Source organism: Crocodylus siamensis, chromosome 1 (genome assembly GCF_052110815.1).
Source record: "Crocodylus siamensis isolate JL-2025a chromosome 1, ASM5211081v1, whole genome shotgun sequence".
Taxonomy (NCBI): Eukaryota; Metazoa; Chordata; order Crocodylia; family Crocodylidae; genus Crocodylus; species Crocodylus siamensis.
This window is the reverse complement of record NC_143395.1, coordinates 42,735,435-42,752,965: the sequence shown is the minus strand read 5'-3', so window position 1 is coordinate 42,752,965 and position 17,531 is coordinate 42,735,435. Positions and strand designations below refer to the sequence as shown.

The following is a 17,531-nucleotide window of genomic DNA, read 5'->3' as shown; positions in this document are numbered from 1 at the left end:
GAATAGAGAGAAGAATATAATCAAACAACTGTAACACTTAACTGTCATTTATATTACTGTAAGTTGTATGTCAAGTCCTTTATTTTTTCCTATTTTAATGTCTTTTACACTACTTATATTTTAAATCCTAAATGGTTATTGATATGCTGTCACCTGAAGACAGTTATCTTCAAAGTTTAACTAAAGGAAAAGCTACTGCAACAGCCTTCTTTCCTGAGAATGTAATACTCCTACGGCCAGTGAAAATATTTCTTATCAGCCTTTATTCTGAATTAAGTTTCAGGGAAAGCTCACTATAATTTAACAGTGCTTCCCATACTGTTTTTTACAAGCTAAAGTCATGGATTTAACAGACTGCATTTCTAAAAGGATTTCTATAACTAGAGCAGTAGGATCCACATATAATTAAAATACTAAACAACCATGAGAGAGGAGGAAGCCTCGGACTACTAAACCAAGCGTCGCCCACAAGAACAGCCCAGCCTAGACCGACAAATACCCAGGTAAGCAACATGGGCCTGGGTAGTACTGAGATTAGGGGGGCAGTGCATGCATCTTCAGGAGGCCTCAAATGCCTCTACACTAATGCTTGTAGTATGGGGAACAAGCAGGAGGAACTCACCCTCCTGCTAGCTAACACCAACCCAGACATAGTGGGGCTCACCAAAACGTGATGGGACCCAACACACAACTAGAAGGTGAATATCAAGGGCTATAGGCTATACAGGAGGGATAGGACGGGGAGGAGAGGTGGGGGTGTGGTGCTCTACATCAAGGAGAAATACACATCCTCAATGAGTGGCACTGGGTCATAAGAGACGCACACTGAAGTGCTCTGGGTTAGAATACAAGGAAGTCAAGGGGAAGGGGACTTAACAGTGGGGGTCTACTACAGACCATGCAACCAAGGGGAAGAGCTAGACCAGGAATTCTTAAGTCAGCTCACAGAGGTAGTTAGGTCAAAGAACAAGGTCATCATGGGTGACCTGAACTTTCCAGATATCTGCTGGGAAGAGCAGTCTGACTGCTCAAGTAGGTAGCCAAGATATAGGACCTCCATCTAACCCAGGAGGTGCACAGCCCCACCAGGGGAGACGCCTTGTTGGATCTGGTCCTGGTCACGGGCAACAACCTGGTGAGGGGTCTGTGGGTGCTCGACCACCTGGGTGATAGTGATCATTGCCTGCTGGAATTCACCATCCAACGCAAGGTGGCAAAGGCCTGCAGCAAGGCAGCAGCCCTGGACTTCAAGACAGCAGATTTCAATGAGGTAAGGAGAACAGCCGGGGAGGCACTGAGGTCCCTGAGGGAAGAGGAGTCGGGTGTCCAGGAACAGTGGTCGTTCCTTAAAGAGACGATGCTCGAAGCCCAAAGGGAGGTAATCCCAACACGGATCAAAGGAAGCAAGAGGGCGCAAAAGCCCCCATGGCTCACCAAAAGCATAGGGGAACATCTAGCTAAAAAGGAGGCGTATACCCAATGGAAGGGAGGGGCCATCACCAGGGAGGACTATAACTCAGTTGCTCAGGGCTGTAGGGGGGTGGTCAGGAAGGCTAAGGCAGAGATGGAACTGGGACTAGCTACCCAGATCAAGGACAACAAGAAGTCCTTTTTTAAATACATAGGGGGTAAAATGAAGGTACCAGGTAATGTGAGGCCTCCACAGGACATGCTAAAAAATCTGGTCATCGCACCAGACAGCAAAGCTAACCTATTTAATAATTTCTTTGCCTCCATTTTTCTGAGCAGGGACCAGAGCACGCCCCCACCAGGACCCTCATAGGTTCCAGCGGAGGCGCACCCAGGCCTACTGTCAGTGAGGACCTATTCAGGAAACTTCTGGAGGGACTGGATGTATTTAAATCAGCTGGTCTTGACAATCTCCACCCCAGAGTGCTGAGGGAATTAACAGAGGTCATAGCGGGACCCCTGGCACAGCTTTACAAGCACTCATGGTGCTCTAGCGTGGTGCCAGAGGACTGGAAGAGTGCCAATGTGGTTTTGATCTTCAAAAAAGGAGGAAGGATCCAGGAAACCATAGGCCAGTCAGTCTTACCTTGGTCCTGGGTAAGCTTTTTGAGAGAGTTATCCTGGCGCATGTCTGCAAGGGACCAGCAGGAGAGATTATGCTTAGGGGCAACCAACACGGGTTCATTAGAGGCAGGTCCTGTCAGACCAACCTGGTTGCCTTCTATGACCAGGTCACCAAATCCTTAGATGCAGGGGTAGCAGTGGACATAGTCTTTCTGGACTTTCAGAAGGCCTTTGACACCGTCTCTCACCCCAGTCTCATTAAGAAACTGGAGGACTGTGGTGTCGACACCTACACAGTCAAATGGGTCGCCAACTGGTTGGAGGGCCACACCCAAAGATCAGTGGTGGATAGGTCATTTTTGACCTGGAGGGATGTGGGCAGTGGGGTTCTGCAGGGCTCGGTCCTCGGGCCTGCATGTTCAACATCTTCATCAGTAACTTGGACAAGGGGGTAGAAAGCCCCCTGTTCAAATTTGCTGATGACACTAAGATGTGGGGGGATGTGGGCACATTAGAAGGAACGAATAGGCTACAATTGGACCTAGACAGGTTATAGGGGTGGGCGGACAAAAATAGGTTAGGATTCACAGATGCATCTCAAGCAGGTCCAACGAGGTCATCCTCCTCTATGCAACACTGGTCAGACCACAGTTGGAGTACTGTGTCCAGTTCTGGGTGCTGCACTTCAGGAGGGATATGGACAACATGGAGAGCATCCAGGGGAGGGCCACCCGCATGATCAGGATCAGGGCAGGCCCTATGAGGGGAGGTTAAGGGACCTGAACCTGTTCAGCCTCCACAAGAGAAGGCTGAGGGGGGATCTAGTGGCCGTTTACAAACTGATAAGGGGGACCAGCATGCATTGGAGGAGTCCCTGTTCCCCCCAAGCACTACCAGAAGTGACCAGAAATAATGGTCACAAGCTGGCAGAGGGTAGATTTAGGCTAGGTATCAGAAGGCGCTACTTCACGGTCAGGGCAGCTAGGATCTAGAACCAACTTCCAAGAGAAGTGGTGCTGGCTCCTACCCTGGGGGTCTTTAAAAGGAGGTTAGATGAACACCTTGCTGGGGTCATCTGACCCCAGTACTCATTCCTGCCATGGCAGGGGATTGGACTTGATGATCTGCTCAGGTTCCTTCCGACCCTACCAACTGTGAAACTTTTTCACTTTAATTAATGTAATTTAGAAGAATAATTAAGCAACTCACGTCACTTCAGTACGTAAATTTAGATTGCGGGAAGGCATAATGTATTAAAATGGCACACACAAAAAAAATTCATAGTTTTATAGTTGTTAGGGGCTGGACCTTTCATACATCAACCTTAATGAAAGGAAATTTAGGTTAAAAATAAGTTAAGAAGCAAAAGAGTAAACACTATATTTAATGTTTAAAAGAGTAAAAATTATATTTAATGTAAATATTTTATTTAATCTGAAAAATCAAATCTATTTTATTTTATTGCTGTTGTTCTCCCCTGCGCTCTCCCCAGCACACTTCTTGCAATCCTTTTCTTACACTGAACAATGAACACAATATTTAAAAAAATATTTGTGTCCTGATTTACGTGCGGTTGCATAGAGATTCTTGCATACTAGCTCAAAATAAAGGTGTACTCTTTTATATCATGTAGGGCATGGGTGGGGTGCATGTATGTGGGAGGTATTTGTAGGGGCAGTGTGGGGTTTGTGAAGGGCTCTGTGGATGTGGATTGTAGGTGAGTGTGCCTCTCCAACCCCCCCAGCGCAAAGCATTTGCCTCCAGTGACAGCAGCAGGTGGTAGGCCCTAAGGGTGCTCCTAGCCCATGGCACGCAGAGCTCACCAGTGGCGTACAACTCCTGCTGAATTCCAGGAGCTGCACATGATGGCACAGAGCCAGCCTGGCCTGGTCTGCTAGCACATGCCTTAAAACCAGACCAGGCTGGCTCCATGCCAGCACGTGGTGCTCCTGGCACTACAGGCAGGAGCCATTTGCCATCTGCCTGGATGCCTCCATGTGGGGCTTCCAGCACTCCAGCAGGGAGCCACACTGGGAGGCACAGAGCCCACCCAACCCAATGGCACGTGGACAAGGAGCTGTGGCAAGTCGCACAACATTGGGACAGGCAGGCTCCATGTCTCCATGGGCAGCTCCCCACTAGAGTGCTGGAAGCCCCACGTGGAGGTACAGAGCCGGCCCAGCTTAGCCCTATGGCGCACAGCTCCCGCCTGCAGTGCCAGGAGACCCATGTACTGGCACAGAGATGGGCCATGGCAGGTGGGCTCTGTGCCACCACATGCAGCTCCCAGAATTCAGCTGGAGCTATGCGCTGCTGGGGGTTGTGCCTGTAACAGGCCAGGAGAGCCCCAAGGGCCTCTGCGGGCAGGGGGGGGTCCACACTTACCCACAAACCCCCACCTTACCTCTCCCTCCTGCAGGCAGGAGTTCCCAGCACCACTCACCTGCTGTCCAGTCGCACACCATCGCACTCGGTGTCCCCATACGGGGTTCCGAGATGGAGTGCAGGGAGGTCCATGGAGGTGGAATTGCAGAGCCCATCTGATCAGTGCATGACCTCTGAAAGCCTGACCCCCATCAGCTTTCAGAGGGGCAGCCGCAATCCAGTAATACTTGTTTTTCTGGAGGAGCCCCATGGGCCATATAGAATGGCCTGGTGTGCCGGATCCAGCCTGCAGGCCATGTTTTACTGCTTCTCCCGCCCTCCCCCACTTTAATTTGTTTTTAAAAACCTCAAGGAAGTAGAAGCATAGAAAATTATGGAAGGAAGGAACTTCAGGAGGTCTAATCCATACTCAGGGCAGGATCATCCTATCCTTGTCTAACCATTGCAGACAAGTGTTTTTCTAACCTGCTCTTTAATATTTCCAAGGATGGAGATTCCACCATCTCTCTAGGTAATGCTCCATTGTATCCAACCTAAATTTCCCTTGCTACAATTTAAAATTATTACTCCTTGCCCTGACCCCTGTAGCCACAGAGAAGAGTCTTATTATCATTCTCCATATAACTACCCTTTAAGTATTTAAAGACAACAATTAAATAGTCCTTCATTCTTCTCTTCCAAAGAACAAATGAATCTGGAGCAACAAATCTGATAGAGTATATAAACAGCATTATTTTTAGGTTCAATGTCCTGATTCCTAAGAAGTGCAAAAGAGTATTGCACTTTTGCCAGACTTCAGTGACAAGAAATTAAATGATTCAGTCAGGACAAGAAACCTTCTGAGGCATCAACAAGAGGTTGCAGCAAGTTTGTTATAGTTGCCTTCTGTTAGAAAAAGAATGCAGTGAACAGCTAAGAAAAGAATCAAATAGTATAAACAAAGACAGGAAGTAAAGTCATAATTTTATCCCAGAACAGATTACCAGTTTATCTAGTCCAGTATCCTGCCTCCACGAGAAGCATATAATTTGGAAGTTATCTAATAATTACAACTTCTTAATATTTTAGCAAAGAAGAAAAATAGCTCTTTTGATCAGCTGTTTTGTCCAAAATTCTTCAGATAGCTTCACAGCAGAACAACGATCCAAGATTTTTAACCACTTTAGCTGACTGAGTCTCCCTCTATGTTATAGGGATCATGTATATACTAAACTTGGAACCAGCTACATATGCAAAGTAAAAAAGCTCCAATCAGCTATAAAGTTAAACCTTGAAAATATGTATTAATTTTATAGCTGGCTTCTATTGAGTTTTAATTAGCATGTGTAGCAGGGCTCTCTCCTGCAACTAGGAGTCCTGTCAGCTGAGGAGGCTCCCAGCCACAGGGATGTAACATGACTAGCCAGGGCTGGGAGTCCCAGAACAAAGGTGACTCTCAGCCCAAGCAGCTGCAGACTCTGGGTCCTGGCAACACAGGGACTCAGAATCCAAAAGTTGCAGACACTGGGTGCTGGGACCAGGTGGGTCTTGGCAGCTGGGGGGGCGCAGATGCCCTGGAGATCTGTGAAACTCCCAGGGCTGCAGGGTTGTGGCTGCCATACTTCATGCACCCCTGAAACTGGGGAATCATGACGTCCAAGATCCCACAGCTGCTGAGGCTGGATAGTTACAATCCTGCAGGGTTTCATAGAAACATAGAAAATTTGGGTTGCAAGGGATGTTAGGAGGTTATCTAGTCCAACCCCCTGCTCAAAGCAGGACCATCTTCAATTATATCATCCAGTCCAAGTCTTTGTCTATCCTGTTCTTAAAAACCTCCAAGGATGGAGATTACACCACATCTCTGGGTAACCTGTCCAGCACTTTACTACCCTCCTAGTGAGATAGTATTTCCTAATATCTAACATAAACTTCCCTTCCTGCAACTTGAGACCATTGCTCCTTGTTTTGTCATTTGCCACCACAGAACAGTTTAGCTCCATCCTCTCTGAAGTCACTAAAGAGGTAGTTGAATACTGCTATTAAATCCTCACTCAGACTAAATGGGTGTCTTTAAACATACTCTGGAGCAGGGAGGGGGCTGTTAATTAAAGCGGCTCCTCAGAAGCTACTACTACTTCTTTCATATGATGTTTTAGGATTACAACATTGATAGATTAATATCCAAATTTGATAACCATTCGAATGCTTCAGGGGTAGCTCCATGGACTGATTTAATGATGATTAAATGATGCAACTGGGCAACCATTCACAATGTGTTGCACCATCTGAAAAATCACACCACAATCACAACCCGCAATAAAGAGCTAATTAAAGAACCTGCAGCATCTTGTGTATTCAGTGTCCCATGCTTCAAAATGGTGGTGCAGGCTCATTTGGTGAGCTTTAGTTAAAGCACCATTAAAGCTTTAATTAAAGCACCCTGCCAACATTTTGAAGCACAGGGATGCTGAATACATGTGATGCCAAGGTCAGTTAGCATGCTTCAACAAACTTGATTAATCAAGTCTGCTCCAACAAGTTCTAATTAGAACATATTGGATCAGACATTGGGCACATGTATAGCCCAGTTCCTTCAGCCTCTCTTCATAAATCATATGACCCAGCCCCCTAACTGTTTTCATTGCTATCTGCTGGACTCTCTGAAATTTGTCTACACCCTTTCTACAGTGCGGGGCCCAAAACCGGACACAGTAATCCAGGTGTAACCTCATCAGTGTCAAACAGAGAAGAATCACTTCCCTCTATCTGCTGGCAATGCTCCTACTAATGCAGCCCAGGACGCCTTTTAGCATTCTTCACAACAAGGGCACACTGTTGGCTCACATTCAGCTTATTGTCCACTGTAACCCCAAGGTCTTTGTCTGCAGAACTCCTACTTAGACAGTCGGTTCCCAGACCATACATGGGATTGTTCTGTCCTAAGTATGTGACTTTGCACTTCTCCTTCATGAAGCCCTAAGGCTGGGAAATCGCAGCAGCTGTGATCCCCCAGGCCCAGGGTGGGGGGGGTGGCGCCACTCAACTGAAGGGGCTCTCAGTCACGGGAGCCTGTTTCTTGTCGGTACGAGAATGGGCTTCCCCTGCAACAATGGGCAACAAGGCATGATGGGATCTAACGTGCACTCTTACAATCATGCCTGCCATTCATGCATGGCATGCCAGGAGGCACGACTGTGTGGACCACACATTATATCTCATTGCATCTTTATCTGTACATGTAGAGGAGCCCTAATTTTTAGAATTCTCTCAACATTCTCTTCAATTTAATTTCACTTGCTCAAGAAATTTTAACTATTTACCTTAATTCCACCTTCCACCAATTTCCTATGTACATTTGCTTGTGTAATTTATTTTAATTTGATTTGCTGCTCCAAGGAATGAGGAATAAGAATTTTCTTTCCTTGGAACCTCAGATCAGCAGAGACTCCCTATGTCTGACAAAGGGTGACTACTCCCTAATGCTTGCTAAGAATTTTTTTCCAACTACTCAGTTGGTCTAATAAAAATTATCACATCTAACCAAAGAACCTTGCCTGCCTATGCCCTTACACCAACACGGCTACAACCAAAAACTCAGCTCGCAGTCAACATACACTAGAGCAGGGGTAAGCAACATTTCTTGGCCAGTGCTGAAAAAACCACAATGTCTACCTTGTAAGGTGCTGGAGTACCGGCACGCCACAAAAACAAAACTGGGGCGGAAGGGGTATATGGCAGGATGCACTGCATATTTAATACTATTAATAATCATTAAAGTTGTTTTCTATTTTTTTTTTTTTTTTTACAGTAAATAGAGAGCTGGTGTCAAGCAGGGAGTGGGGGCTGCCTCAGGGCTCCACTACTCGGGCCACAGCGGGGGGCCCAGCAGCACTGGAGGTGGGGCCCAGCTGGCCTGCGCAGCTCCGCGGGGATGGGGCACAGCCACTCTGCCCACAAAGGGACGCTGGCTGGCTGGGACAGGATGCCGGGCTCAGGGGGCTCCTGCTTGGTCTCTGTGTGTGCTGGGTATAATGGGAGTGGGAGCTGCACCCACAGGCTGTTCCCCAGGCTCTGGGAACAGCTGCTGCAGCTGGTGCTCAGGGCCGAGTCAGCCAGAAGCCTGCAGCACAGCAGCTCTGTACAGTGCCTGCCCCAGCCCTGACCCCTTGAGGGGAGCTGCGGGTGGGCAAGGCCGGGACCCGGGCAGGCTGAGGCAGCTGCGGTGGCTGTTCCCAGGCTCTATGGGGCTTCTGCAGACAGGTCCCTGCACCAGGGATGGCTCTGCCCTGCCTGCACTGTGCCCAACGTGCAGGGAGGCTGATCCCAGAGAGGGAAGACTCCCAAGCCCAGCGTCCTGCCCCAGACAGAGAGCATCCCCATGTGCGCAGGGTGGCTGCGACCCATCCCTAAGGAGCTGTGGGCTGGGTCAGGCCCCACCACAGGTGCCACGGGGCACCCCCACCTGCTTGCCCACCACACCTCAAGCCTGCAGAGCCCTGGGGCAGCCCCAACTTCCTGCCCAGCCACCAACTTCCTAAGGGCCCGACTGGGCTGGCTTGCCTGCGGCGTCTGCCCCCATGCCGCCCTGTCCCGACCACCTGGCCCCAGCACTCAGCACCTCAGTGCTGTTCTGGGTGCTGGGGCCAGGGCATCTGCCTACCTGGGCTGCTCCCTCCAGGGGCCAGACAGGCTGGAGGACACAACATGGGAGCACAGGGAGGGGGCAGTAGAGCACAAACAGCCTCCCTGCCTGCGTTTTTCTGGTTCCGCCTCAGTGCCTGCCGCAACGCTGGGACTTGTGGCTGCACAGAGGAGCCTGGAGCAGCAACTTTAAAAAAAATCAATTTCTTTGCATGCTTCCCAGCGTGCCAGGAAACATGGCTCCATATGCCACTAATGGCATGTGTGCCAGGGGTTGCCAACCCCTGTACTACAGTAAGGTTGCAGCTACATTAAAAGCACTTTTCTGAACTAGGAATCCTAGTAGCATGCTCCTAGAATGGATACAATTAATACAGTCTAAAATGCAGTGTTACTCATATATAGCTCCTGACAAAGTATGCTATTGCCTAGAAAAATTTGGGCCATTCAACCAATTAGTCTCTAAAGTAGCACCCCCACCTTGCCTTTTCCCTGACTTGAGAATAACTTGGCTAATAAATACTTCTCTCCTCATACATAGCTTATCTTAGCCTGCCACCTTCTTTATACCTCTCTAATCAATGTAGCTTTGCCAGGACATTTAAGATGCCATGGGCTTCCTATATTCAAGTGCTATTTCAGTCTAATAGTTATCCAGTATTTCACGAAAAAATAAAATTCACGTGGAAATCTTTATGATCATATAGCACTGCATGTGACCTGCATTTATTTCTAAAAGGTGCTGAAATTATGTATCAAATCAAAAAGTATTCTTGACATTTTGTCTAATAGACTGACCTTTTTGATTCTCCCAGTGTTCTTTAACTCCCCATTGTACTTATTCTGTCTTGCATTAAAAACTTCATGAGAGCCACATCTGGCATCACATACTGATATTTCATTTCCAACACCTAAAAAAAAAAAATCCAGTGGATTAGAAGTTTAGAGCATTGACAGGAAAAAGGTGTACACTTGTAAAAGGGAACTGTCACCAAAAATCTTGTAAGGCTTTAAACCCTTTTTTTCACCCAAATATTGTTACTGAGTATTAAAAGTTTTTAAAAATATAATCTGCAGGCTAATGTTTATATTATTGTTACATTTTAAACTATGACAATAGAATTACACTAGTGTCTCTAGTTTCATCTCTCGAGTTTCTAATGACTTCAAACATGGTAAAACAATCTATTCTATTCGATTTCCATGCAATGGCTTCACATAGAAGAAACTGAAAAAACAGAAGAAAAAACCCACATTTGTATTTAGAATACGATCCTAGAATGTACTTATTAATTCATTCCAAAGAGGCTACAAGTCTTGGGTTTGTTTTCAAATCAGACCTTTGAACATATCTGGCACTTTGGCTAAGAACTAACTGTATATATGCAGACAAAATAACCTTCTTTTCTAAAAATGGCCCCTCCAGAAGTGAGAAAATTGCTTGGCTGACTACCAGAAAGAAGTATACCAAAGTCATATTTGATATGTGAATTAATAATTCTCAATCTCTAATATCAGCAATAATACTTTGAAAATTATGGATTCATTTGAAAAATTAATTTTCTTAAATTAAAAGTATTTTTTTAATCTATTTTTAAAATAGATGCAATTACTGAAGATTTAATTAGGTCATTTTTCGCAAAATTAAGTTTAATTAAAGTCCACTTTGGGATACTCATTTCTTTTAAAATAAAGGAAAAAAAGAGTTTAGTGGTTATTGACCAAATGGCCTAAATTATCCTTACTAGAGTTTAGTGATTGGACTAAAATGTAATTTCTCCCAAATAAAGTTGTTTTAATTAGTGTTAAAAGGGCCAAGTACTGGTACCATATCTGTATTTATAAATGTAGCTGCATTTAATTTGATACGAATTTAAAAACAAAAGTTACTTTCTATTAAGTAAAATATTCCAAATTCTCCATCAACATTATTGTTACTTTATAACAAAAATGAGTTCTCTACCTCAGTCTTCAGAGTTCTCTACCCCAGTCCTTTTTCTTCTTTCTTTTTACAGGCACCTTTTTATAAATGTCAGTTGTAATTTTTGGGGTGTTATTTTTCATGTATAGAACCTAATTACATGAGGGACATCATAAATTTATTCCCTCTACCAGTGGGGGGCCAGTGGGAAGGCATCAGCAGGGGAGCAAGTACTTGGGAGGCAGTCAGCCAGGCCATTATCCTTGCTTACCCTGATGCTGATACCCTCCCCAGCACCTGCCCCCCTGCTGTCCAAGCCCTCTTCCATTTGCATTCCAGTCATCCTCCCCTCTACCCCCCTTATGCTAAGCAGTGGCTCTGGCTCCATCCCAGAGTACAGAGTACATGGTGACTCCAACCCCACCCTGGTGCTGGCCAGGCAGCAATGTAGGCAGCAGCTCCAGCTCCAGCCCCAGACAGGTAGCAGCAGCAGCTCCAACCCAGGCAGGCACTTGCTGCAGCTACAACTCCACCCCCGGTTAGGGCCAGAGCCACTGCCTACCAGAGGCGGTACTTGAGTTTAAGATAAAGCAATTCCCCCCCCAACCCCCCGCATCTTGAATGTGGAAAAAAAACCTCTCATCTTGGATTTAAGTAAGGTAATGTCTTTAGTGCCTGTTTATGAACCTGCCTGGTGCAAGTCCTTCTGCCACCGCTGCACCTTTTTTCTGTCCAGACAGGTTGGGCCTTGACCTTCTTTAGAGTTCTTGCCTAAATTAAAAATCTAGAGGCTGTGACCCCAACTTATGGACTCGTCAAGTTATTAACTTTGTTTTTCATTGCTATCACTTCCTATACTGTACAAGAAAGGGGGTGAAGGGAAAAAAGAACCCAGACCTGCCCTCTCTAGAGATCCTCTATGAAGCAACTAAGGATTGAACCTTATAATTTCTAGCAGGTTATCTTCAATATATATATCACTCACCTAACTATTTTTCCCCATCCTGTAACTCTCTGAAAGTAACCTGTAATCTTGCAATTTCCATCTTCTCTCCTTGCTGCATCAGGCTGCCTTTTATCAGCTGTTTCTAACAACATGCTCTTTAGTCACAAGCTGAGAAGTTTAGTTTTGACATTGATTTTAATATTACAGCCTTCCCCCTTCCATTTACCCTTTCTGGGTCCATATCCTACCACCATAACCTGCTCCAAGTGGTTAACTAACCTCACACTTAGAAAGATTTTCCTAAGATTAACATAGATTTCCCTTCCTGAAAATTAATTCAGTCCCTCCTTGCCCTATTCTCCATGAACAAAGAACAATTGAGCACCGTCTTCTTTCAAAACTTGATGTCTGAAAACTTAAAATTCCCTCATCTTCCTTTTCTAAACAAACACAGCTCTTTCAAGCTTTCCATGTAAGTTACAGCTTCTAATCTTAATCAGTCTTGATTTTCTTGCTTGTAATGATCAGTTTATTAGTATCTTTCTTAAAGTGGGGTGCCCCAAACTGGACACAACTGTGGCCACTACTGCCAAACAGAGTGGAATCATTAAGATGATCATATCTGACATATGACACTCCTGTTAATAAATCCCAGAATGATTCCTTTCTTGCAACATCACCACATTGTTGACTCATTCAATCTGTGGTTCATTCTAAATCCCATATCCCTTTCTGTAGAACTGCTGCCTGGCCAGTTAACTCTCCGTTTTGTATTTTTACTACAGTGAAGAAATAAAAATAAAATCATTTTGTACTTGTCTGTATTAAATTTAATTTTATTGATCTGAAAACATTTCCAAATATATCCAGTGCTGCTGGCTGTTTATTACCTTATTATCCCCTAGATGCTTTCAAACTCAAGGTTTAATGCATTTGATTCATTATATTTTGGGATACTGAAATTCAGTTCACTGGTCTGAAATTTTTCAAATCTACCCTTTCTCTCTGTTTAAAGATGGACATTGTGTTTGCTTTTCTTTAGTCACTGATACCTCTCCCCTCTTCTATGGATTTTTCAAAGATAATTGCTAATGCTTCAGAGATTGCTACAACTATTCCTTCACTTGTCTAGGATAAAATTTCATCAGGCCTTGCTAACATTTGAATATTTGCTCACTTTATTATACTGCCACTACAGAAGTCCATGACAACACTCTGATTAACTGCAGGAGGACCACATTTCATTTCCAGAGTTCTCAAATGGGAGTAAACTGGTCGATGGTCACAGATAAGAGATGGCAGCCTGTAAAGATTCTGACCTCCTAACGTTTCAGCCTTGTGACCATAACTGATCTTAGTTTACAACTGTTGCCAAGAGAACGCTGTGCTCCCACATTTATTATAAGCAGCTTAAAAAAAACATAATGGTCATTCAATCAAATCCCAGAGCCTAGAAATAAAACTAGTGAAGTCCACATTCATATTTCTGAACAGCTACAGAAGGATGTTAAATTTTTCTTAGAATCTATTAATGTTGCATTCCTTACTTACTATATCATTTATTTCTCTGGTTCTCCAGATGAAATGTAGAAATTAAGTAAAGTTGGACAAGGATTACAAGTCTAAAACAATGTAGTCAGGATGCAAACTTATTTCACTGCCAAAAATAGTTACAAGTAGATGGGAGGAACTTTGGAGCAATTCAACTTTTAATTAAGTTTGAATACCTAGGAAAAATATCAAGCTTTCCTCAGATCATAAGCTATTATTATTCACTAAAAATAGTATATATTGCTGCATGTTTATGTACTCTTCTAGTAAATTAATTCTCTTCCTAATTAATACAAGTCTAAACCTTGTCACTAAACAGTCACTTCATTTATTGATTAATGTAGCACTGCAAGATATGCAAACACCACTTCTTGTAGTTATCTGGAACATGTTTTTAAAACTTTCAACCAAAAGAATGAAGTATTTTTATCCTTCATTAGAAGGGTAACTCACACTCGAGTAAGAATAAAACTGAAGCCTTTATTTACAGTTCATCAATATTTAAACCACACTGATTTATTGTTATAATTTTCCATATTAACTATAAGAGAAGAGTTTAAACAAGACTTTAATTCTTCACAATACTTTACATTTAAACTAAACCGAACACACACTTCTGATGATCATCTCTTTCCTTTCAGGTGATTTCAACATGAGGTCCCCAACTGCATGTTTTACTTGCTCCTACAGGAAACTCAGAGCTCAACTTGGGATACATTTTTTGCATTTGTTCCCTTACTTCTGTATCTCCAGCCATACTGATGCAAACATTGGGGTTTGTCTGAGGGTTTCCTACTTTTTACACTTCATTTAGTTTTCCTGCTGTTTGATTAATAAGGTTCCCGCACCTCAAATAAGGATCTACACAAACATATTTCACTATATGCAGAAGTGTAATACATTTAAAATATGAGAACATTATTTATTACATATCCTTGAAGAACAGTACAGGGTTTATAGGTTGCCAACTATTACGGAAAAGAAGGCTCACATACTTGGACTGCATTTTTTGAGTAGAGTTTCCTTCTTATCGCCTGTTGACTTTTCCATACTTGCAGAGTCTGGGAAAATAAGTGGGTGTTCTTTTGGCTCCACTGTGCCCTTGTTTTCACTTTTTAAAGAAAGTGATACCATCATTGTAGTATTATCGTCCTGTAGAGTTGCTTCTGAAAGACAGGAATTTCTTGATTTCACAGCTCATTTTACAATGCAGTTGCACAGGAACTGCAGTGCATCATGATGCTATCTCTCTGAACTTCTCAATTCTATGCAGAAACTTACCAGAAGGATAAGGGGAACAATTCACATTAGTTCTGCAGTTTTTTTCACGAGTGTTCTGATGGAGTTGATTCAGTGAGCTAGAAACGAAGTCTTCTGCAGTCTCAGCATTTTTTCCATCTACCACACAATTTAAAGTTACACTTTTTGTACTTTCTAGAAGTTCAGATAGTTTGCAGTCACTCTTTAACAAAGTGCCATTTGTCTGAACAGTTTTTCTTTTCTTTTTGGAAAGACCACTACACTGTTCATTTGATTCTCTCCTTGAAGAGCCTGTTTTACATGTCACTTCAGGAGAACTTGATGATTTCTGTTGAACTCCAAGAAGAAAGTGGCTTTCTTGTATTTCACTTTTATTCAAGTCAGAAGACGAAAAAAAGTCTTCATATGAACCCTTCTCAGCATGTGAAATCTTGTTATGTGTGGTCATTGCTTCTAGAAATTCATTTTCAGACCCTGACTTACATAATACTGAGGTAGTCAGTTTTGTACTAGATCTATTTCTTTTTGATTTCCTCTTTGTTTTATGTCCAACAGCACAATCCCTTAGGTCAACAGGAACACTTACATCAACTGAACACATATTAAAATCTTTGCTGCTCACTAATAAATCCGAGTGACTGTCTTTCGTACCTGCAGCAGCCTCTAACTGAACTATTCTTTGTGAAGGAGCAGAATGACTCAAGTCTTTTTCTTGGAGAAATGAAATGTTGGTCGCAATTGATGGAGAAGTCAGATTATCACCATAATCCTGTTTCTTGTTAGGAGATGTTTCAGATTCTCCCTTTTCTGAAAGGTCACCCCCCAAGGAGTGTTGTAAGATCAGTTTTTTGTTTAACTGTTTTCTATTACACTGTTTTGGAGTTAAGTTCTCTTGATCATTGCTGCAGAAGGAAGAATCCTCCAATGCAGGTGTAGAAACATAAATATCACTTTGAGCTGCATTAATGCATTCCAGTGACTCTTTCTTCTGTCTCTTTAATTTACAATTTCCCCAAAGGTCATCAGAACTTGAGTTTAAAGAATCATTGATTCGCTCTTCTGTAAGACATTAAGAACAGCAGGATAAAAATTTTAACAAAGTGGGAACAGTACAGAGTTAAACTGGTAAAGCATGTGAGAAATTACTAAAAAACTGGATAAGGATTTAGTCACAACCAAATTTTCAAAATTATACAGTCAAATCTTTGGTAGTTTTCAAAGAATTTACAAACAAAAGTTTTAGAATAGTTATATTCAGTCTGCCCCCCAAAAGATATCTTCCTTGCCTTTTTATTTGTACTCCCTTTTACTGTCTTTTTACCAAATCTAAGAATTACTATTATGAAAACTACTTCAGTTTAGCAAGCACCTTAGAGAGGGAAACCAACATGCTCAGGACCTATTTTATGTTGGCCTAGCTAGTTCTAGCGATGGTGAAAATTAAAAAAAAAAAAAAGAATAATATTTTGTTATTGCAGGGCTAGCACCATTGTATCTTTTCTCTATTTATTTCTTAAACACAGATGTCTACTTTAATAATTATGTTCATAATGTCTGAGGGTGCATTTTGTATTATGGTAAATTTGTAAGCAACAGTCATTTAGTTGTATTGTAGAAGCTGCTTAACTAAAATATCAAAACTACTGATGAAAACTGTAATATTTTATTGTGAAAAATCAAATGAAATGTTTATTTGGAATACACTTTTAGATATGTATGGTATAACTGTTGTTCTGATGTTGAGATGGGTGAGATGAGGGCCTTCCGACACGCCCAGACACCTGAGGTGGCAACTGAAAGTCAAAAGCCATATTTAAACAGATATTTCAAACAAAAAGTCATACTAGACTTTACTTCACTTCCAAAACTAAAATTAATCAATGTTAAACCAGCACACTGAACATCTTCTTCAAATACAAAACAGAAACTATAATTTGTTGCCACTCTTTTTTCTGGACCTGGAGCTTCCTTCAGGAATCATTACAACACCAGAGTAACCAATGGCATACATATTAATCATGAGCAGGGATCATGATTCTCTTCGATAAAAAAAAAAAAAAAAAAATCCTGAATTTTCTAATTTAAAAAAAGTAACCCAAAACCCATATTTTTCCATGATTATAATGAAATGCAATTCATATGGGATTTTTCCTTTTTTTTTTAATCAGAGAAAACCAGGATCCCTGCTCATGAACAAAGAAAAGGTTCAGCGTAATGAAGAAAAAAATGCAGCTAACTGCTGAAACATTGATGCCTTTTTTTTATTATGTTGTAAGCAAATATCATTAGTACTTTAATTAAGAAATATTCAAAATGAGTTAAGAGTAGAATAAATGATAATATACATACTTAGCCTGGGAGTGGCTATTCTTAAAATGATAATCAATCCACTAAAATAATAGTTTATATTAAATAGAAACCACTGTCCTTCCCAAGCAGGGACTGTTATGTGCATACTGAAAGGAAAGTTATGGAAAGACGCAACATGAACCATGTATTCCCAGGGGTAGATCCACTTATCCTTTCTTACACTAATAGGAAATTTTGCTCCTTAATAATAGAATGCCTATGTATCAGTGAAAGATACAATATTTGCACATCTGAGGTAGTGTTCTGTTCCTGGCAGTAGGATAAGTATACTACTAAAATGCATTCCCCTTAAGACAATTCCTAGAGTTGTCAAGTTCCCATTTTTCTATCACAGTCAAGAGCCATTTTGCTCTTACATATAACATAGAAAGCATAAAGCCCTTAGTACTAGGGGTGTGCAAAACAGACTGTATTTGATTTGGATTCAATCAGCCGCAGATG

General features: G+C 42.6%; 1 protein-coding gene across 8 annotated transcripts in view; it reads right to left on the bottom strand.

The window, feature by feature from the left end:
• MCPH1 (microcephalin 1) overlaps nucleotides 1-17,531 on the bottom strand; it is a 241,711-nt gene that overhangs the window by 202,741 nt on the left and 21,439 nt on the right. For 7 of the 8 annotated variants that reach the window (XR_016440311.1, XM_090033401.1, XM_090033427.1 and 4 more), the window contains 3 exons: nucleotides 14,742-15,779; nucleotides 14,456-14,626; nucleotides 9,841-9,953 (listed from right to left, as the gene is read on the bottom strand). Coding sequence is in view for 7 of the 8 variants with exons in the window: in XM_090033401.1 (XP_089889527.1) it covers nucleotides 9,841-9,953; nucleotides 14,456-14,626; nucleotides 14,742-15,779 (1,322 nt within the window). In the remaining variant the exon portion in view is untranslated. The remainder of the gene's footprint in view (nucleotides 1-9,840; nucleotides 9,954-14,455; nucleotides 14,627-14,741; nucleotides 15,780-17,531) is intronic. The other variant, XM_090033411.1, reaches the window with a different exon arrangement.